We start from the raw sequence: 23,607 nt of genomic DNA, 5'->3' as shown, positions 1-23,607 counted from the left end.
CAGGGAGACTGAAATACCAAACTGGAGAGCCTAGGGACACAGCTAGATTGAAACGCAAAGATGGCACATTTATGACTCAAACAGGCCTTTTTTCTCCTAGTGTTAAGCCATTCCAACAGAACAGGGCTACACAGAGAAGTGAAGCTAAAAGAAGAAACAATCCCTCATGTTTAAATTTGTGATCTAAACATCAGGCAAAGAGATACAGAAAAATGAAATCCTGGGTGCCCCCAGTTCTTAAAGGCTTTTCCTTTTTTGGTATTTTTTTTTTTTAAGTTCGAGGCTTGGAATGAGAAGCTACCTCTCAACCCCCTTCTCAACTCATCTCCCATGTGTGCTGTGCATGAATGCTGGGTCAGCAGAGACTAAAGGGCCTCCTGGTAGCATCCTAGGACAGTCATCGTCAAACGACCCTTCACCTGCCACAGTGAACGTGAGATGGGGTTGCTGATAGTGCTAAAAGTAACACTAAACTCCTTGCCTGGCAGGAATTTATCAGAACAGTCATCTGTAGGGCGTTTTAAAGCCAGCCAAGAAGAGAGCAATAGAAGGTTATAAAACTAGCTCAAAGACTTGAAAAAGTAATCAGTATGGGACAAAAACAGGGTTTGACTCTGGTTTTTAAGATGCCGAAAGGGGTCGTGGGGCGATAGTCAGGAATTTCTCAGCACCAGGAAAAGGCTGTGGATGTTACTGAAAAGATCTCATTTTCTCAGTAATGAAGAATGTTCAAGTTCTACTTCAGGGGTGTTAGAAAACACCCCGGTGGAGATGAGTGAACATTTGGTTCTCCTGTTTTGCTCTGACATTTCCAGAGCACGTGCCCCACCCTGTCATCCCAGGTGGAGGGTGGGCGGGCCAAGACCAACAGCCCTTTCTGGGTGTCTGACCACTTCCTGTCTCCACTGATTCTTGGATAATGTGTCCTTCCATGGAGCTGTATAGCAGATGGTGAGGCTTGGCACTGGGACAAGAGTTCTCCCCGTCAACCATCTTGATTTTGACCAAATTAAAATGACAAAGATAAAAGTGGGAGAAAAAAAAAATAAAGACTTTCTTGGCTGTCCAGTGGTTAAGACTCCATGCTTCCACAGCAGGGGGTATGGGTTTGATCCCTGGTTGCTGCTGCTAAGTCGCGTCAGTTGTGTCCGACTCTGTGCGACCCCATAGACAGCAGCCCACCAGGCTCCCGTCCCTGGGATTCTCCAGGCAAGAATACCGGAGTAGGTTGCCATTTCCTTCTCCAGTGCGTGAAAGTGAATAGTGAAAGTGAAGCCGTTCAGTCGTATCTGACTCTTCGAGACCCCATGGACTGCAGCCTACCAGGCTCCTCCGTCCATCAGATTTCCCAGGCAAGAGTACTGGAGTGGGCCGCCAGTGCCTTCTCCGTGATCCCTGGTTGGGGAACTAAAATGCCAAATGTGTCACAGTATGGCCAAAAAATTTGGGGGGCTTCCCTAGTGGCCCAGTGGTAAAAGAATACACTTGCCAATGAAGGAGACACGGGTTCGATCTCTGATCCAGGAAGATCCCACATGCCTCTAAGCCCGTGCACCACAATTATCAAGCCTGTGCTCCAGAGCCCAGGAGCCACAACTACTGAGTCCACATGCTGAAACTATTGAAGCCCACGTGCCCTAGAGCCCATGCCTCACTAGAGAAGAGCCCATGCAGCAACGAAGACCCAGCACAGTGAAAAGTAAAATTTTTAAAAATAAATAATAAGTGGGGAAAAAAAATTGAATTATGTTAACCAAAACTGAGAACTGGGGGACGGGAAGGACAGGAACGTCTCGCTCTGATTCTAGGAAGCCACTACCTAGAAAATCAGAATCAGATGTCTCCTCTTCCTTAGCAGCCTCTGGAACGACTACAGGAAGAGGAATGTCACTTAGAGCACAGCTATGTACTGGAGCCGAAAGAATACCGACACTACATTTACTTAAAAGCCATGCCTTTTATATACAATCTTTAGTGTAATTATTTGATTAGTATATATCTCCCTCAATAGACTGTAAGCTCCACGAGAGCAGAAACTGTGTTGTTTACCTGTGAAATGTCACAAAGTATTAATAAACACTCTATAAGTATTTATCGAATAAATAATGTTTGATGTCAATCTACAACTTACCTCCACGGAGCAGTTTAATACACCTGTTTATCTGGAACCTCAAAAACCTGTGAAATATGTCAAGTGTGTATTGTAGGCAAATAAGTAAAGCAACCCACTTATTCCACTGCTGAGAGTAGACTGGCTAGTATTACCATCTCTACTTTATAGGGAAAGAAACTAGGGCAACCATTACTCTCATTTTTCCAAATGGAGAAAATGAAGGAGGTATTATTTTCCCCATTTTACAGATGAAGAACCTGAGATGCAGAGAGGTGGTTATTTGCCTAAATCACAGGGTAAATTAGCAGTCACCATCATAGCCTCAAGGTTTTCCCTGAAAATTGTCAGTTTTACATGCTCCACCCTATAGACAATGAGAAAGGTTCACAGAAGTTGTTTGTTAAAGAACTGGAACACAGATCTGATTCTTTCCTCCTATTGCAATACCACCTTCAGCGATGAGTTACAAAAGATTCATGCCCATTACCTTACTTGATTCTCACAACTACTTTCTTGGGTGCACAGGTCAGGCACTCTCATCCCTATTTACCTTTGTGAAGACTGAGGCTCAGAGAGGCGAAGAGCCGTGATCAAAGTCACATACTGCATTAGGTAGCAAGGCCTGGATGAGAGGCCATGTTCTTGGACTCCTGGCCCAGAGGTTCCTCCTACTCTGAGCTGCCTCTCCTCGAGAAATTACACAACACATACCTTAACTTTTACACTGTCCAAGAGCAGGGCTTTTACACTGTCCAAGAGAGGCTTTTCTGGAATGGCTTTGAAAAAGGAGAACTGGGGAAGGGCTTTTCTGCCTTTGACTATGAACATTTCTTGATGAGAAGTTGGAAGAAAGTTGATTACAGCAGGAATTTTTTTTCTCCATTGTTTTACTCTTAGACTCATCATCTACAAAACCACTCGAGAATAAGATGCCCAACCGTCTGGTAGAGCCAAGGTACTGGAGGTTGGTTGGGTTTTCAATCCTCTCCTTCATCGACCCCAATTAGGGAAATAACCATCTTATCACATAGATCTTCTCTAGTAAAAAATGGGCCCTAGGATGCCTGGACAATGAAGTCCAGCTTGGCTTATTCTGTCAAAGAAAAGCCAAGTGAACCACTCCATTAAGAAGGGGCCAAGTTGTATCAGTGGGCAAGTCATCACTAGAAAAGCTGCTGGAATTGAGAAAATCCACACTGGCCATGAACAACTGCTGACTTCCACCTGTGGGCCAATACCCATGTGATTCCTATTAAGGCCTTACTCACTTCCAGGCCTGTCCACGCTAGAATGCTGCAGCCATTACAGAATGTCCTAGGGCATGGAATTACAGATTTCTACTGCTCAACAGATCCTCAGATCTGAAAGGCTTTGGCCTTCCCTACTGACTCATGCTGGTCTTGGAATCTAGCCAGGGCTTCTCCTGGACCTTGGAGGTTCTGTCCATTTCCATGATGTCCAGATAAAGCCAGGGTGAACCTTCTTTGTACTTCTCACACAAAATGGTTGGAAGGGTCTCAGGATTTTCAGCACTGCGAGAACAGCATGGAAGTGGGGTCGGCACATTGAGGCCAGGCTTTGATCCTCACAGCAAGCCTGAAAGCTCACCATGCGTCTCGTCCTGTCTCCACTTTCCATCAGGACTATACAAATAGCCACCTCAGGGTGATGGCAGGTCAGGGCTCCAAAACACGCCCTGTGGGGTTGCCGTCTCTTGTGGAACAGAGATGTGGAAGGAGCTTTAAGGACTCTGCTGGTTTAGATTCCTTGCTGAAGAATGAAATGGGTGCTAGACTTAAGAGTCAAAGGAGCCACTGAGTCCTTGCTTTGCCACTCACAAGCTGAGTGGCCTGAATTTTTCTTAGCATCCCTACACCTGCTGAATACTTGCTTCTGCCTTGCCTACCTCACAAGGTTGTGGTGGGGATCAAAGGTAAACATACATGTGTAGAAGCACTTTATAATCTGCTTAATGATCACAAATATAAGGAGTTGCTAGGATTTGCAATAGTAGGGGTAGAGACAGTCTCTAGAAGACACCAATAATGGTCTCGTCTTGGAAGTTTAGCTCTGAAATAGCACTGCAGGGCCAGGCCCATGAAGAACATTCTCTGAGTATCTGTTTACTTGTCTAGGTATAATTTTTAGATGCTTCAGGTGGGCGGCCAACAGGTAATTGCATCTCAAAAAGTATTTATTGAGCACCCACTCTGTACATTCTTGCTCTAAAACGTAATTGGGAAGCACTAGTTCACACATGGATTTTTAATATAATAGATGGAGCCAACCACCACCCACCAGTCACTGAAAGACAGGCATCCTGGCCTGAGGGGCTAAGTCTGCTGAACCCTCAAAAGTGCCCATTAAGGATTCACAGCAGGTGTCCAGCGTCTCCCTGTCTGATTGGGAAACCAGGCACCAACAGTGAGAGGCTTTGTCTACCTCAGTGGTTCTCATCCAGGGACAATTTTGCACCATCTCCCCACCTTCAAGGGACAACTGACAGTGTCTGGAGACATTGTTGGTTGTCACAGCTGGTGAGGGGGTGCTACTGGAATCTACTGGATAGAGGCCAGTGATACTGCATGGGACAGCCCCCCAAAACAACAAAATATCTAGCCCAAAATGTAATAGTGCTGAGGCTGAGGTAAGCCTCAATGTTAATTTCTAAAGTCTTTTTCAAATTTGAACTTAGAGGAGATTTAGCATGTTTTGTGTTTTGCTTGTTTTTTGCTAAATGTAAAAATTTATTGTTTATGGGAATAACTCATTTTTAAGCTAAGGCTTCTTTTTCAAATGCAAAACTAAATTTACCACCTTAACCATTTTTAAGTGTACAGTTCAGTAAGTTCAGTTTGTTAAGCATATTCAGGGTGGTCCAGTGGTTAAGACTCTGTGTTTCCACTGCAGAGGGCACAAGTTCAATCCCTAGCTGGAGAGCTAAGATCCCACAGGCGGCTAAGAGAAAGCAGATTCACATTGTTGGGAGACAGATCTCTAATGGACGGTTTGGCTTAGACTGGCTGCTATTATTCAAAAAATACTTTCTATGCACTTACCCAGGCCAGGCTGAATACATGAGGATATGAAAATGAGAAAGACTCAGTGCCTGTCGTCAGCAAATTGTGGGGAGAAGTGATGACATGATGCATGTGGACTCAGAACTGACACCACCAGAGAGAGAAGTTGCATGAAAGCAATCGCAATACATGACAAGATATTAGGGATGGACAACATCACTTATGGGGCTGCTCAGTAAAAGCTTCCTAGAAGAGGGAAGCACAAGAAGCTGATGAGTAAGCAGACTCGAGTCAACAGAGAAAAGGAAAAACACTGTCTACTTGATAAACAGGTCAGACTTGGGCTGAATTGGCCAGTTCTTCCCATCACCCGATCAATCTAATCTGTTTTTGAACCAAAATGAATGAGTGTGGGGGTGGGGGTGGAGGGATAAAGGAAGTGGGGGTGGTAGAGGATGAGCTTAGGAGAGAAAGAAACTAATATTTATTGAATATAAACTGCTGGATACCGGCCAGTTTAATATTTCACAAGAAATTTCTATTTTATTGCCAATGAACTTGTTCTAGGTTACAAAGCTTGTAAATAGGAAAGCAGTTTACAAACCCAAGACTATCTCCAAAGCCCTTCCTTTTCTGATATCAACAATGGTTCCTCCCTGTCCACAACATGATACAAATCATGGGAAAATTCATCATATGCTTTCTACTCCCAGCATCAGGACCCACTTGCAAATGTCTCCTTATCCCTAGACAACCTGACCTGCCTGTTATCAGCTGCTGATTAAACACGCTATGCAGAATTGTACTCTAAAGAGGCTGCTAAAGCATTTATGAATCTCACAGACGTACAGGCACCTTGAAAGTCTATACATAGTGAGAAAAGTACACTAACAATTCTGCAGCACCCCCTGGGTAATCGGCCTTCACAATATGCTGCTCAGTGTGAGGTTGCCCAGAACATCTCAAGGCGCATTATGAAACCCTCTCCCCAGGAGTGACGTCACTGGTAATGCTGAAGATATAACCGCAGGGAGGAAACCAATGTGAAGAGTTGAGACCGTGACAATGGATGAGGGATGAGATGTGACTGATTAAGTTTTTCAGCTCAGACTTCATTCATTCTATAAATATAACAACTTAAAATAGACTTGAGGCACAATTTGGCTTCTTAGAAATAAAATTCACCAGTGCTTAGCACAAAGCCTAGCATATAATGCTGAATGAGTATTTGTTAAATGTTCAAATATAGGATGATCAGAATCCTGTGACCAGTAGCCTCCACACCTGTGCCAGGGAGCAGCCTGCACTTTGTCATTTACAGATTTCCAGGGAGAAGAGCCCAGGGGGCCTCCTTTGCAGACATGTTCTGGGAGGGGAACAAGGCATGGTCTTTCTTGCTCTGCACTCTCTCAGCTGGGAGTTAAAAATTAGAAGGGATGAACTCCTTTTGGTTGTTTTGGATAGTTCAGGATATATTCTTGGGGTTATTTGCTCATTCCTGTTTTTTTGATACCCTCTCACCTGGAGGGGTGATACCTCCCAGGGACAGGGGAGCCTGGTGGGCTGTTGTCTATGGGGTCGCACAGAGTCGGACACGACTGAAGCGACTTAGCAGCAGCAGCATCTCCAAACAATAATAACCAAACAAGGACTTCCCTGGTGGCCCAGCGTTTAAGAATCCGCCTGCTAAAGCAGGAGACACAGGTTCAATCCCTGGCCTGGGAAGATTCCACATGCAACTAAGTGCATACACCACAGCTACTGAAACCCTCATGTTCTAGAGCCCATGTTCTGCAACCAGAGAAACCACTGCAATGGGAAGCTCTCACTCACTGCAACTGGAGAAAGTCAGCAGGCAGCAATGAAGACCTAGTGCAGCCAAAAATAAACAAATAAACAAAGAAAAAATAACAAACAACAAGAGCAACAACAGACATTCCTAAGGCCTTCTCGGTAGGCAGCTCTGCTGCTGGATTAACCAGCAGAGGAGAGCAGAAAACCCTGGTATCTGGGCAACTTGAAAGTCTCACCCAGGATGCCCATACCGCCATGCCACTTCAATAAGCCAATTTAATTCAGAAAAAGTGGTGTGTATATGTGGTGCTGGCCTCTCTGAGAAGGTCATCTGATCTGGGCACAGGGTGTTTTTGTTGTTGTTGCTTTTCTAAATAGAATGGGTTGTTTGATTCTGTTTCTTTGGACATCTTTTTTACCTGCTGGGTTTCTATTTTCTTTCCCGTACCCTAAGTGTCTCCTGCTAGTCATTTATTCTGCATAACTCTGCTCTTTGAGAGAGCATATTGTAGCCCTGCCAGCAGCCCTGCCTCAACTAGATTATTCCTTGAGCTCCCTGGTTCCTGGAGGTAGGAAGCAACAGGATCCCTGGTTCCAGCCACCCTGTGGGACATTTTGATTAAGCCCAGCGGCTTCAGAGTTCAATGACTTGAGTGAGAATCCCGGCTCTGCCACTGCCAGTTATTCATTCATTCAATTCTACCCTTTCCTTAACAGTACTTATTTCATGGACTTAGATGAGAATATTCATAAAGCACTGATCTGGTATGTGGTCGTGCTCAGTAAATGGTAGCTACTTATTATTATTACACCACTAAGTATAACCTCTCTCTGTTTACCAAGATGTGTTTGTTTTGAAAAGTATCCTACTTGGCTTCTGTCTCAAAGTTTTCTTTGAGAACAATGAGAGTTTCAAACATGTTTTCCTCCTGAATGAACCAAATCCTAATCCCTCTCATGTTGAAAAAAAAAACCTGAAGTACAAATTTGAGAAGAATTTTCACACTCCAGCCCTCTGGTTAATATCCAATAGACATCTGGGGGATTAGAAAGCTAATACATTAAATCAGAGACTAAAATGTAACATCTTCTAAAATGGTGTAAAAATACATGGGTCTGAAAATCTTTTGGACCTGAAATATTTCCAAATCAGCCCAGTGCCATTTCAGCATGGTTATACCTATAGTATGCTTCTTTGTTGATAAACAGCCTTTAAAAAAAGCTTTCCCCCAACTTTTCCAGTATCAGATACCCATGTCCTTTCCCAACTGCAGTGTCAGGACTATGGTCCTGCATGGCCCACTCCCCCACCACACAAGACACACCAGCCTTCCTCCCTCCTCCCTTGGTTACCGACTGGAAACAGGGAATGGCTGAGCTTTGACTCTGGAGTCAGAAGATCTCAGCAGTCAGTCCTCCAGGATCTGTGACTCCATTTCCCCATGTTTAAAACAGAGTTATAATATCTATTTCCACAGAATTGTGGTCAGGATTAAATAAGGGAATATATATAAAGAGTTTATGTAAAGCTCTGGTTTTTCCAGTAGAGAATGCCGGTCCAGAGAGGAAGAGTGAGCTTGTGGGAGAGTTGATGGAAGCGCGGTCTGTGCTGACCACATCCTGCAGTAATGGAGCCAGCACACCTCAGGCTCCAACCCCCCCACCAAGTCTTCCTGCAGCTGTACTGGTACTTCTTCTACTCTCAACTGATTGCTCAGATCTTGTTTACATTGGGACACTTCCTTGCAGGGAACACAACACTGAGTGCTTCGTCTATAAAAACAAATAAGGACCTCTGCACAGGATCTGAAGGCAAACACCTCTTTTAGGACATGACAATTGAGAGTAGAGAATAATGCTTGTGAGTTTGATTTAGGATTTAGACAAGCTGTAGGTCTGAATCTTTAATACTTTTCAGCTGTGTGACCCTCACCAAGTTTCTTGTCTCTCTGAGTCTCTATTTCCTTATGTGGAGGAAGGGCTAAGAAGTGCCTACCATATGGGATTATTGTGAAGGATAAATAAGACAATGTGGGACTTCCCTGGTGGTCCAGTGGCTAAAACTTCATGCTCCCAATGCAGGGGTGCAGGTTCGATTCCTGTCCAGGGAACCAGATTCCACATGCTGCAACTAAGACCTGGTGCATCCAGATAAATACATACTCAAAAAAAAAAAAAAAAAAAAAAATATATGTTTGACAATTGGACAAGTGTCTGGCATATAATAAATTTTTAATAATAACAGTAGCTTTGATAGCATTAATTAATGAATTTTGTGGCTCCTTCATACTTTCTTTAGATTTTGAGGGGGGGTCCACATTCAAGGAGAAATCTAAGTTCACCTATTACCAACAGGTTTCTTTGGCCAAATATGTGGCGAGCAATAGCCTGGTTAAATTAGGGCAAAGGTGAAGTTTAAAAATTAAAACTGGACAACCTCATTTCCAAGTTGATGAAACTATTCCTAGCTTAAAAGATTTTCAAGTTAGGTTCCCAACAGCCATTCAAAAAAACACTTTATTACTATTGTCTTCACATTTTTGTCAAAGGGTCAATTAAATTCAACAATCATTTGAGTAACTATTTCAAGTCAGGGACTCTGCTAAGCACTAAAGATTCAGAGATATATACGACACATTTTTTTGCTCAAGGAAATAACAGTTTAGTTGTTGTCCTTCTACCTACCAAATCTCCCAGAATTATCTTCTCTATTCCATCTTTCTCCATGTCCTTCAAGAGGCTTCTTAATCTAGTTCTCAGCAAGAACTTCTCTTTCTTTGTGCTTCTCACCATTCACCTAACTTTTTCCTCCTTAAGTAACTCAACTGTATCATAAATTTCCAACGTTCTTTGTCTAATGCATATAAAACTTATCTCTCCGATCAGATTATAAATAATTCTAGAGCAAGCATCTTCTATTGGTTCATTTTATATTTCTGTAACACCGACCATCTTGTTATTCCTATTTTAAAACTGTTATTTATTTCTTTATGGCTGGACTGGGTCTTTGTTGCTATGAATGGGCATGCTCTAGCTGTGGTGAGTGGAAGCCACTCTTCCACGTGATGCGCGGGCTTCTCATTCCTGTGGTCTCTCTTGTTGCAGTGCTCAGGCTTCAGTAGTTGTGGCTCACGGGCTTAGCTGCCCTGAGGTATATGGAATCTTCTCAGACCAGGGATCGAACCCATAACCCCCACATTGGCAGCCGGATTCTTAACCGCTGGACCACCAGGGAAGTCCTTATGATATTCCTATTTTAAATCATCGATGCTGATTGTGAATGAAACTTTTACAACCTTTTATGAAACATAGTTTAACTTATCCCTAAGTTAACTAGATATGAGATCAATTTGGGGCAGTTGCTATTTTTCCATACCTCGTGATCTAATTCACTTAGGAAATTTCCTTTCTCTCTATACCTTCGAATTCTTTCTTCCACAGTGTTGATACTGAACACTAGATCACTGAATTTCATGTGCAGAATGCCGTTTCTATTTTTGCATTTGGTCTTGAAAAAACCTGAATCACTGTCATCTACTCGGAAACCCCTCTAGAGGACAGGGCAGCTACTCAGCACATTTGTAAATCAACAGCCACACAGCAGGGGAAGTGGAAAGGATTTTGCCCCCACAACACCCTAAAGGGGAAATGTGTGTCTCAGCTTAATTGGAGATACAATCATGACTATTAACTCTACAAGGATTCTTGCACTTTGGAATAATATCCTGATTTCTCTGAAATCACATATTTGGGGCCTCTTTTCACCATAGAATACCAGAGTTATTACTCTTCTTGCTACAATACCAATAGGAGCACTGGGACTACTCTTACACTGAAGTGCTATCCATGAGGTTGTGGACAAATCATTAGTAGCATTTACCCAACTAAAAGCCATAGCTCTTACACCTGGACACTCCCATTTCTTCACAGTCTTAGAAAAATGCTAAAGAAAGAAACAAAAAAAAGCTCATTATATAGGAAAATATCCTGAACCTTTGAAGGAGGTTGGTTTTGAAGGCAGGAAGGAGGTCTGATTGTGCTCGAGTGTGTGTCGGTGTAAACATCTGTGTATGAATCAGAATCTTCCCAAAGGAAGGAAAATACTTAATCCTCTCAGTCAAACTGTGAAAGAGGTAATAGCTCTGGGCTATTTATAGACCTTAAATTGGCATGTGCTGTACATATTGAGTACTTTGCTGATCTCATTTTTTAGAGCAGTTGCAATAAAGGTGAGATAGAGAAAAGGTAATGAGAGATTAAAATCCTGACTATAATATTTTAAAATAACATTACCTTACTTGTAACTGTAGATGCCTGGAAACCTACCAGAGTCAATTAGATACAGCAGCATTCCACTTTGAAAGCTGAGTGGAGATAACACTGAAGCCTGGGTGCAGAGGTGAAGAGGATTATCTGAATACTGTACTGATATTATTTGATTTCAAGGGTGTTCTCCAATGTCAGCATTGCTTAGTTGCCAAAATGCTTCTGTGCTACCATGAGGACCATGGGGTTATCCAGAGAAACTGGTCTGTGGGCATCAGGACACTGCTGCTGCTAAGTCACTTCAGTTGTGTCCGACTCTGTGCGACCCCCACAGACGGCAGCCCAGCAGGCTCCCCCATCCCTGGGATTCTCCAGGCATTAACACTGGGAGTGGGTTGCCATTTCTACAAGCCTTCAATAGGAAGTCTGCACAGAAACCGATCTGGCCTAACTGTCCGGTACCCCTTTCTCTGGGGAAAAGGTAAGGCCCTCTCCCAAAGACAGCAGAAGAAACTCTCACCTTCTGGAGTAAAGGCAGTAATGAAGCATTGCACATCCATCTACAGTGGCTGTCTGGAAAGAGGACTGTGTTGTCTAGAGACAGGGCCATATTTAGGACCCCTGCCTGGTAGAGTGCAGTTACAGGGTTGGAGTGGCCTGCATTGGCTCTCTCGGGGACACTGATGCTCCCCAGTTTCAAAGCCTTCAGCCGGACTCCCCATTCTAATTACTCCCGTTTCCCTTCAGAACCTCATAGGGTCTTCCATGAGGTAAGAGACATGGATATTACACAACTCCACTAAGCAATGAGAGAAGCTGCCAACTACACAATTACAGAAAGGTACAATCTGTCACTTCTTTTCTTCCATAATTTATTTCCTCACCATGAAATGGGAATAACAGCCCTGTCACATCTACTTCACAAGAGAAAGTGCTGGATAAGATGGGAAAGCTAGAGAAAGGCAAGGCATCCTTATACTGCTGTTGTGGCTATTTTTATTACACACCCCCTAAACCCACAGTCTCATATAAAGTAAAACCAAATAGCTCCTAAATATGTCTCAAAAGCCAATCCACAGCCTGTTAAGGAGATGGCTGCAGAAAAGCCTGTTAAAAATCTAGGTTCCCCAGTCCTACCTTAAATCACTGGAATCAACCTTCCAGTGTAGAGTCCAGAGACCTATATTTTCAACAAGCTTGCAGGCAACACTGACCATCAGCCAGGAGTGTGTCCCTTAAGTGCTCCATTCCCCAAACACTGGACAGAACTGACTGGTTTGGGGGAAGAGATGTATGATATACAACTCTTCCTATACGTCTCAAACTTAATCCGTTTGTGCAGGCGAAAGCACAGGTCAAAGACAACCCTTTTCTAAGGGAGCAGGACACAGAAACAGTGCTTTGCGGGGCTGGGGGACTGAGGGATTAAGGTTCTACAAAAGGACCACCAGACAGGGAGGAATGGTCGGTGGGAAAAGGAATTGGACTCACCTACGATGATAGCACAACCACTGACCAATCCAATCTCTTTCTTCAGGGCCACTCCGCCCCCTCCAGAATCAGCCTCCTGCGACTCGCTCCCACCTGGGTGGTTCTTTTCAGTGTTGTTCCGGTGCCTGGTTCCTTTTTCCATGTTTCTCAACAGGATTTCAACCTCCGAAAGGGATCTCTCTTTCTAAATGCATATGGGTGTAAATATATTTAGAGAGAGAGCCTTTCAATTGGAAACGTCCTTTTCCGTGATAAGGACCACTCCTACCCTCTTTAAAAAAAATAAAAGACCCAGGCAGATAAAAGCGAACGATCCAAATATACCTATTCCGTCTTGACACTTTCTTGTCACTCGTGCTTACAAACAAGGAAAGTGTTGTTAAAATGGGGGCGGGGGAGGGGGGAGACACAGACATTTAAATGTAAAAATAGAACTGCACCAGCTACTCTGGCTGGAATTCTCCTGAAAGGGATGTAGCCTTCAGAAAGCAGGACCGTTTTGCACTGTGTACCAGGCAGTGGCTTATTTCAGACCTTCAAAGAGGTAGTCTGGATTTCCCTCAGCTATACCCCTAAGAAAACAGAGATTGTCTTTACCTCCCCTTAGCCTTTTATGAGGATAAAAGTCGTTTTCATTAACTGAAAGGAAAAAGGCGATCCTCCGCTACTTTCTTCTCTTTCAGTGGACCCGACCGGTTTGCTCCGGGTCCTGTTTCCACCTGGCGTGGGTTCCTTCCCCCTCCCGTCTCCTGCCTTCCGCTTTCTCCAGAGGTCCTCTTCTGTCTCGCTTGTTTTCTTGTCCTTGTTTTCCTTCTTCGGATCTCCGTCAATCCTCAGGACACAGACCGCACTACCCCTCGTGGTTCCAGAAGAGTGCCTCTAGCACAAACGAACGTGCTTCCCTTTTAGCGAGGGGTTTTAAGTGCTGGGATAGCTCCGCCTCCCACCTCCAGCGTTGCTCTCCATCCTCCGTCTCCTCCCTCCTGTTCAATGTAAATAGCAGCACACAGTCCCCAAAGAACACCGACAAGATGGATGAAAAGATTTCGCTTTAGTCGATCTTCTCCCTTGTCTCCATCTTTCTCTTTGTAAGTAGTGGAAGTAAAATCCTCCCAGGTCGACTGTTCGGGAGAGTCCAGGAGCTGGTATAGCATTACAGGTCATTCAGCAGACGTGGGCTTTATAAATAAGGGACCGGTTGTGCACACACTTCAATGCTATCAGAAATACACTGGCGAATGTATTAAAATATTTATGTCTGGAAGGTTTGAAGGAGAGAAGGCAGTAGGGACGTTATCTTCAAGTATCTGAAAATAGGAGGAAATCGGGGGTGGGAAAGGGGAGTGGAAAGAATTAAGACTAATGGAAAAGAAGTTCATTTAGTATAATTGTGAGCAGCCTTGAAGAGTACAGTGGAAACAGAAGTATCTCTTACTAATATTTAGTGTTAGATGAAACAGAAAAAAAAAAAACAAACCCTCAACCCTGGTCCCAGGAAAAAAATGACACAAAATCCGGTGGAATGAGGCCTTTTATAGCTTCTAATATTATATTTTTGCATAATGAAATTATTAGAAAGGCAGACCAGAGAGGAGGTGGGGAGTTATCAGCACCTCTCTGATCATGAAGCAGATTGTTGATGTTAAGCGATGACTTACTTCCATATTGATATTGTATCTAGTCTTCTGTGAAGAATTCTACCCAGAAACTCCTGCCTGAGGTGAGAGCAATGATGTCTATTTATAATTGCAAAGTACTCTGAAAAAACAGCAGAAAGCAATATAGCAGACAAAAGTATAAATCTAAAATGAAATTATTTTGAATATGTGTTACACACATTATGCAAAAGCACTTGAGTTTAAAGTGGGTCTAAAAAAGAAAGTTCCCAAGTTGTCACTAAGTGTGGAAATTTGGCCTTACTTTCTGCAGAATGTTCCAAAAGATTTTGGATTTTAAGAAAAGTAAATACTTAATTCCTTAAAGTGGGGATGGTTGAGCTGTTGTAGGAAGGTCTTTTCCAAATGGGGTAAAGTCCAATCAACAATCTTTTCTACTCCCCTTGACCACTCAGCAAGTATTAAGAGGTTTCAAAGGTTGAGAGTTCAACTGCTTCTCCTTCTGCAGTTCATGATACAATAAATTGAAAGCCTCAGCAAAAAAAAAAAAAAAAAGGTGGGGGGGTGGTGATGCAAAAAGGATTTTTTTCTTAACAAAAGGAGCAGATGAACAGACAAGGCAGGGAATATATAGCCCAAAACTCCACAGGAGGGGATGAGTCATGAGAAATAAAAAAAATTTGAATTGCTTTTGGCCTTTCCTCATGACATCAGAGAGCATCAGTAATTTCATTTGGAAACTTCTGCTCAAATTTCAACATCAAGGTATAAAACAGTCTTTCTGCTCTCAAATATGAATTCTTTCAGTAATGTTTCCATTCAAAATGTGTAGATTTAGTATGAGATAAAATAAGAATGTGATTAATTCAAGGTCTCTTGCCTAAACTGGTGCTAACTGACCACAATATGGTAAGCTTTAGCCATCTCAATTTATGAACTAAGAAGCTAAGAGAGGAATGGGATCAAATACAAGCGTGGAATGCAGTTAAGCACACCCAATTGGAAAGAAAGCGTTGTTGAAGATTAATATTTCTATTTCTTTTGCACTTGAAGTTTATAAGTGGCTTATGATTGTCTACTAATGGTATAATGTAAAAGCTAGAAAAGGAATCTCTACCCCTTCTCCCTCCACAAGACCATTCATGCATATTATATGGCTCCCTCCAGGTTGGGATCTTTTTGTGAAATAAATTCTAAGTGTGTCAAAATTCCACATGGCTAACGTGGAAGTCAGGCAAGAAAGATTCTTCCTGTGATATGTTGAGAAAAATCTGTAAGAATAATTAACTGAAGGTTCAATTTTGAGCACTGAATTCTTCTTTATTAATAACTAATGTACATTTGCCTTTATAACTTTAAATCTACTATCCATATTTAAATAATATATTATCTACAAACTGTTTTCTGCACAATATCTTGATTTTTTTCTCATTAAATACTATGGGTAGACAAGACTATTATTTTTTCCTCTTTTAAAGGTTAGGAAGCTGAGGCTCGGAGAAATGTCTTATCTGAGGACAAAGATAGGGCACCTTTGGACAGACAGGATATCAATGGTTTACACAGAGATCTTTTCCCAGGACACTGCAGCTACTTGCTGATTCCTCAGCTTCTTTCACCTGAGGGAGACGAAGACCTTTGATCAGGGCCATGTCCAAATCTTCTTGAGTTGATATCATAAATGTGCTAGAGCCCCACCTTGATATCACACCTGATATTTGTTCAGTGAGACCCACAGGTTTTAACCTGTCCCCTACCCCTCTACTGGAGAAGGCAATGGCACCCGACTCCAGTACTCTTGCCTGGAGAATCCCATGGATGGAGGAGCCTGGTGGGCTGCAGTCCATGGGGTCGCTAAGAGTTGGACATGACTGAGTGACTTCCCTTTCACTTTTCACTTTCATGCATTGGAGAAGGAAATGGCAACCCACTCCAGTGTTCTTGCCTGGAGAGCCCAGGGACAGGGGGAGCCTGGTGGGCTGCCATGTCTGGGGTCGCACAGAGTTGGACACGACTGAAGCGACTTAGCAGCAGCAGCAGCTACCCCTCTACTTGTACGCTTTTCCCATAGTCCCACAGTCCTTTCCAGGTACTTTAATACAACTCTGTTTCCAGAATCACTGTTTACTGGGTCACTGTTTACTATTGTATTTCATGCTTGAGATGAGAAGAAATTAATCTTTTTACCCAGGGAAAGGGTGGGTAAAAGGGTAGTTTTCTTAGGAATCTGGAGTCAGAAAGAGAAAGGCTGTGTGAGGCTGCCATCTACTGTACAAAGAGGGGTATAGCATGGGGCCACGCTACTTGTGGAATAGTGGAACAAAAACACTGTCATGTTTCAGTATTCCGCTTTCAAAACAACAGATAAGAAGTAACTGTTAGTGCAGAGGAGTAAAGCACAAAGCACATTCACTCCATTTCTGACTTTTTTTTTTTTGCCTTGTTTCATGGCTTTCATGATTTCAGTTCCGCGGCCAGGGTTCAAACCTAGGCCCTGGCAGTGAAAGCCACTGGACCACCAGGGAATTCCCTTGACTTCTTTTTCTGGACAAGCATTTTATTCTTGTTCCTTGTACCAGAGCTGTGAAGTCTGAGGTCGCTAAAAGAGGATCCAAATCTCTTTCTGGAGGGAACTCACAGTCCATGCTCCCAATCCACTCTTCTCGCACCTTCCTGCCCAAAGTCAGAAGGGAGCCATGATTTCAATTAAAGCCAGCTTTCTTCCTAGAATCCCAGCGACCAGCCTATAGTGAAACAGTGGCTTCCTGAGCTAGTGGTTCTAAGAGCCTTTGTTTCATTAAAAATGGAAAGCAGATGAAAATTAGTAAAGAAGAAGGAGGAAGGAAGAAAAGGCCAAAACGGGTAAGAAAAAAGGAAGGTGGAGTGAGGAGATGCCCTCAGTTAAGCCCTTTCAAGGGTATGCTCTGTTTGCCTTTCAGACATATTCCTAAATTGAAAGGAACTTGTATCTCCTGGGGTTTATGTCGTCCTGAGAATTTGGATGGAGCAGACCCTGTTTTGTTATGATGGTCCATTAATTCATGCTTTTCTGGAGATAATGATGGATCCTTGCTCTGACACTAGAGATAAAAATTCCAGCATATTACTCTTCTGTCTGCTGCACTTGGCTGCTTTCCATGGAACTAGCCCAGCACCAGTGGGAAAGAAAGAAAGATGCACTCCCCGAGGCAGACTGCATGTCCTTCACCCCTTTACTGGCCACATCTATCATGGCACCTTGGTATTCTTTTTAGGATTTAGGTGACTTTAGTTTTGAGTACTTAAATATGAAACTTCCACCTCCTCACTGGTTTTCACTGAGGAGTTGTATTTACCAAAGATGAGGGCTCTTGTCTTTTAAGATATGGAACAGAAGTTCTCTGAGGTCAGAGGTTTGTTTTGTTCAACTGATGTAGCCCTACTACCTTAAGTGGTGCCTGGCACTCAATAAATATGATTCAGTGAATGAATGATGATGTGCATTAATGAATAATAAATTATATAATAACCAATGAACCGTTGTGCTGACTAATTGTAGTAAGATATAGTCCTCAGTGCTGGGAGAGGTACTGGATTGTGGAAAGAGGGGAATCAACACCATCCAAGTTTGACTTAAAGATCATTTCTCACAGAGCACACATCTCAAGCAGGCCTTCCACACTGCCCTACTGCAGTCCCGTAGTCATTGCCTCTTGCATTTATCTGCTTGCTGCAAACCAAAACCATCTCCCAAATCCTCACTTTCAGTTGACATCCTTGCCTATTGTTTCATGGTGAAACAGTAGAAGAGAATGGCCATGTCCTCCAACCACTAAATCTGTCCAAGTGCCTGTATCTTTCCCTGCATACTCGACCTTCTCTCCTGTAGAAATGGATGTGGTGTGTTCCTGGGTATCTCCCTGACTTGTGTACTAGCTTCTCTGTCCTTTCTTACCCACTCAGGAATTTTGCTCCTGCAATTACTCCTCTCTTTCCAGAATCATGTATTTTACTCTCTCCTGGATCATTCCTATCAGCATGCAAACATGCTGTAATAACTTCAGTTTAAAAAATACAAAACTAACAGAACCTCCCTTGACTTTACTTCCCTCTTCAGCTGCCACCCCACTTCTCTGCACCCTGTTTTCACTTGTTCACCTCCATTCATGCTCTAGTCCACTACCCTTAAGCTTTTGTCTTTATCCACACGATGAAGCCATCTGCCAAGGTCACAGGTAGCCACCACAGGGTCCAATCTAATAGGGATTTCTCAGTCTCCAGCCTACTGATCTCACAGCAGCTCTGGCTCCTGGCATCCTCTCTTCTGGCTTTCCTCTACCTCATTGGCCTCTTAGGCTCCTCAGCCGGATCCTTTTTTCTTCCCAATCTCTCCTCTTCTCCATCTTCCCTCACTACCTGGGTATTCTCGTTCAGTCCCATGACTTTCAGTAGCATCTACACACTGATATTTCCCAAATTTATAGATCCAGCCCTCATCTCTCCCAGAAACTCTGGAATTAGCTATCTATCAACTTGATGTCTTTCTTGGATGTGTGTGTAATAGGCATCTCAAACTTGACATGCTCAATTACTTCAAACCTGCGCTTCCTCCAGTATTCCTCACTTTAGTAAATGGCACTCCTTGGTCAGGCCAAACATTTTGGAGTTAACCTTGACTTACCTTGTCTCTTATCTTTTACTCTGGTTTATCAACCAATTCTATTAGCTGTCAATTTAAACTTACTGAGAAATTACTTATTTCTTACCATCTTCACTGCTACTACCCTAATTCATTATGACCTTTATGACCTTCTCACCAGCTCTCACCTGGACTGTTTCAATCATTTCCTAGTTGGGCTCCCTGTTTCAGACACTTGTTCTCCTAAAATGTCCTGCTATACAGCCTTCTTAACAGAGCAACCAGAATGCTCCTGTATAATCATAAGTTGCCGGGGTCCTGCCCCGGCTGATCCAGGGTATTCGAAGCGGGGACGGCGTCGGCGACCTATTTATTTAAATATTTTATCAAAGATATAAAGAGTAATAGGATGAGGATAGCTCAGTAGGAAAATTCAGTGGAGAAAAGAGGCTGAGTAGCTTGGTTTACGCGGGAGACCAATAAAACTTCAAGACAAGAAGTTTGCACCACTTACATAGGCCGCAGGCATCCTTCCGTTCTCCTGAAGGAGAGGAGACACTGAGGCCTCCCCGGTCGGATCTTAGAAGCCCAGGCATAATTAGTAAGCATGGTGGGTTCCGCGCTCCAGATGGAGACTCAACCAGAGAGAGAGAGCGACATGGGGAGACCAGTATTTCGAGAAACTGATCCCAATTCTTTATTTTCCAGAGTCTGTTTTTATACACTGAGATGTTATACAAAAGTCACGTGGGGACAGTAGTCCTGACTTTTATTAAAGTCAGGTGCTTCAGACAAATGTATACAGAGGTCTTACGGGTGTTACATCATCTTCTGGCCAGGGGGGACTGCTGACAATTTACGACCCTCTCCTTGTGACAGCGGTCAGTCAATCAGGACACTTATTTCTCCAGGGCTGATTATTCTCAAAACAGATAAATAAAGTTACACCCAAATAAAGTTACATTCCTACAGGGTGAGGGTGTAGTGGGTTTTAGTTAAGGAAAGAATTTACTTAGCCTAAGGTCTAACGTTGATTAATATCAAAGGTTAATACTTATTCCTTCTATATATTCATTAATGTGTGTAAGGGCAGGGGATATGGAGACTTAGCAACAAACATTGGCTCAACAAATGAAAAACCCTTCACCAACACAATTTCTAATTAGCCCACTATACTTATAGTTTTCTAACTTCTCTAAAGAACCTGTTTTTAGAGGGTTTAAAGCATCTCGTGCCTCTCACGGTTGGGAAGCTGTGAGCTCACATGTGGCCCGACGAGCCTGTCAGGCAGGCTAGAGAACCTTCAGAGGAGTTTGTAGGTTAAAACACTCTTGTCACACCCAAGAGTTTTTATTGACTGGAGCTCTAGGTTAACTCCTTCTCCGAAAGAGGTGGTGGGGGACAGCCCCCCATAAAGTCAGAGGTGTAGGTAAGAGCACAAAGTAGTAAAGTAGGCAGGCTCTGGTTATGGGGGTAGACGCTCAAGGATTTCCAGGGGGACTCCTGAGGCTCGATCCCGCCTTTGCGTATGTTGAGCCTCCTTCCTCATGACCTTTGTCACGGGCGGAGTACTTCACTCTGGCCCCCAACAATAAGTCAAGTCATATCTCTCCCCTGCTCAGAATCCTCCAAAGGCTGCCCATCCCACCTGGTTAGAGTCAGGTCTGAAGTCCTTTCTTGTGGCCTCAGGTGAGCATTCCAAAATCATATCCTTGTACTCTTCCTTCCACTTAGTCCTCCCGAACTCCTAGGCCTCTTTCCTGTTCTTTGAACACTGAGCTCCGCCTCAGATCTTTACATTGGCTGGAACTTCAGTGAGGAAGACTCCTCCTCTAGACAGTCCTGTGCTTTGCCCACTCCTGTTATGCTCATCCATCATCAAATGTCACCTTGCAGGATTTCTCTGATCACCCAATAGAAAAATCAATCTTTATCCCATCACCTGGGCATTATTTGTTGTCATTATTACCTAATATTTTTTACTTATTTTTTCCTTGTTTCCCCTGTTAAAATGTAAGCTACAGATTATTGGATTTTTAAATTTTTAGGTGGGAAAATGATATTATGGTTATAATGAATATATAATTGTATATCATGGCTATTTAGAGTTGTATACCAATATGGATGAAACAATTTGATGTCTTGGGTTTGCTTCAAAGAAATATGAGAGGGAATGGAGAGGTAGTCTGTCAATGAAAGAAGGCCATGAGTTGATATTGTTTAAGCTGGGTGATGGGTAGATAGGAGTCCTTTATAATATCTTCTCTGGTTGTTGTTCAGTTGCTAAGTTGTGTCTGACTCTTTTGCGACCTCATGGGCTGTAGCCTGCCAGGCTCCTGAGGTTTCCCAGGCAAGAATACTGGAGTGGGTTGCCATTTCCTTCTCTAGGGGATCTTGCCGACCTAGGGTTAGAACTCATGTCCCATGCATTGACAGGTGGATTCTTTACCACTGAGACGCCAGGGAAGCCCACTATATTCTCTAGCTTTGTATATATGTACATTTTTCCATAATAAGAAGCAAACACAACCTTTGGTAGATTATCATTATCTCCCTAATGCCCAGAGTAGTACTAGGCATATAGAAGGAATTCAATAAATACATATTTGTTGTACAGCAAAAACCAACACAGTATTGTAAAGCAATTATCCTCCAATTAAAAATAAATTTACAAAAAGAAGAGAGAACATTCTCCAACACATTTTTAAGTTTTAAAATGTTTCATCTGATCCCAATTAAACAAATGTTAATTATATGTATATAAACTGTAGAATATGTTCTTTATTACATATAATAATAAAGGCTTGTATTGATCTATAAAAATTCATATTTATTTAATACTGATTGCATTTTGAATCAGTTAGGAGAGTGAAGGTATATTTTCAAGATAAATATTAACCATTTACTACTAATTGTTGAAATCTAAATTTTAAGTTCCAAAGGAGATTTTATAAAGAGTATCCCCTTCCAGGTTTTGCATTTGAAAATGTTTAATTGTGGGAATACCAAAAACTAAACTTAAGAGCAATTTTTAAAAATCCAGCTTGGGGGCTTCCCTGGTTATCCAGCTTAAGACTCTAAGCTTTCCATGTTGGGGGTACAGGTTTGATTCCTGATCAGGGAACTAAGATCCCACATGCCATGCAGCATGGCCAATAAATAAATAAATAATTAAAAATATACATGTGGTTTAATTTCTTACCTCTTTTTTACCAAATCATGATAATTAACTATCATTTCCTATACTACTACTACAATTGTATAGCAAATCTGGAAAGGAAATACAAAAGTCTAAAAGGCTACAGTGTAGAGATCACTGATGTGCAATATATTGCCCATAGGAAGAGAATGTGATTGTTAGGGAAATTTTCAATACTTCACAATTAATCAGATTAATATAGAAATAAATTGTAATAGAAGTTGGATTACACATATGGGGGTGTGCTCAATTAACATCACTTGCATAGTCAGCCCATATTTATCAGCTGTTTACTGTGCTGGATACTGGGAACAAAGACCATCTGCTGGGGCTTCCCTGGTGACTCAGTGGTGAGGATTCTGCTTGCCAATTCAGGAGACAGGGGTTCAATCCCTGGTCCCGGAAGATCCCACAGGCTTTGGAGCAACTAAGCCCATGTGCCACAACTGTTGAGCCTGTGCTCTAGAGCCCATGCTCAGCAACGAGAAGCCACTGCAATGAGAAGCCTGTGCACTGCAACTAGAGAGCATCCCCCACTCGCTGCAACTAGAGATCGCCTGCGGAGAAACCAAGTTAAAAATAAAAATAAAAATGCTTAAAAAAAGAGACCATCTGCCTTCAAGGACCTCAGGGACTGTGATGATTAATTTAAGGTGTCAACTTGACTGGCCACTTGACTGGCATGCCCAGATGAAGCATTATTTCTGGGTTTGTGTAAGAGTGTTTCTGAATGAGAGTAGCATTTGAATCGATGAACTCTAAAGTACCCTAAAGTAAATTTACTCTAAAGTAAATTGCCCTTCCCCATGTGAATGAGCATCACCCAATCTGTTGAGGACCTGATTACAAAAAAAAAGCAAAGGAAGGAAGAAGGAATTCACTCCTTTCTGCTTCCTATTTGGCCTGCTGGAGTTGGGACATGTCATCTCATCTTCTCTACCCCTTGGATTGGGATTTAAAACATTGGCTCCCCTGGTTCCCTGACTTTTGGACATGGACTGACTTACACCACCAGCTTCCTGAGTCTCCAGCCTATAGACAGAGGTTCATGGGACTTCCCAGCCTGTGTATTGAGTAAGCTAATTTGTTATAACTAAATCTCTCTTCCCACCTCCATCTAATATACATATATATATATATCTTCTGCTGGTTCTGTTTCTTTGGGAAACCTTGACTAATACAAGGACTTTAGATGCCAATACTTTATATCTTTCTCTATTCTCCTAAAGTGAGGTACAGCTAGGTTGCCTGTGAAACAGGAGGGAAGAGGGCAAGGCACAACCTTTAAAAGAATGACAAAACCCTTGAAGATAACAAAAAAATGGTTAGAACCTACTAAGTCGAAGATAGTGGAAGATTCAATTTCAGTAGACATTGAGGTTCAGTGTACGCTTTTGGTAATACATTGAACGTGAAAGTGTGGGTCACTCAATTGTGTCCGGCTCTTTGTGACCCCATGGACTGTAGCCCACCAGGGGGGTTGCCTGGAA

The 23,607-nt window shown here is 42.7% G+C and overlaps 2 protein-coding genes across 2 annotated transcripts in view; one reads left to right on the top strand and one right to left on the bottom strand.

The window, feature by feature from the left end:
* SLC7A8 (solute carrier family 7 member 8) overlaps window positions 1-13,737 on the bottom strand; it is a 53,101-nt gene extending 39,364 nt beyond the window's left edge. The window contains exons 1-2 of the mRNA XM_005895433.3: window positions 13,282-13,737; window positions 12,685-12,868 (exon numbers count right to left, since the gene is read on the bottom strand). Of these exons, the coding sequence (XP_005895495.2) occupies window positions 12,685-12,826 (142 nt within the window). The 5' untranslated portion in view covers window positions 12,827-12,868; window positions 13,282-13,737. The remainder of the gene's footprint in view (window positions 1-12,684; window positions 12,869-13,281) is intronic.
* The window catches only part of RNF212B (ring finger protein 212B), a 54,519-nt gene continuing 44,644 nt past the window's right edge, over window positions 13,733-23,607 (top strand). Inside the window, exon 1 of the mRNA XM_005895468.2 lies at window positions 13,733-13,772. The gene's annotated coding sequence lies outside the window, so the exon portion shown is untranslated. The remainder of the gene's footprint in view (window positions 13,773-23,607) is intronic.

Source organism: Bos mutus, chromosome 10 (assembly GCF_027580195.1).
Source record: "Bos mutus isolate GX-2022 chromosome 10, NWIPB_WYAK_1.1, whole genome shotgun sequence".
In the NCBI taxonomy this organism is placed as follows: Eukaryota; Metazoa; Chordata; class Mammalia; order Artiodactyla; family Bovidae; genus Bos; species Bos mutus.
This window is presented reverse-complemented; position numbering and strand designations above follow the sequence as displayed.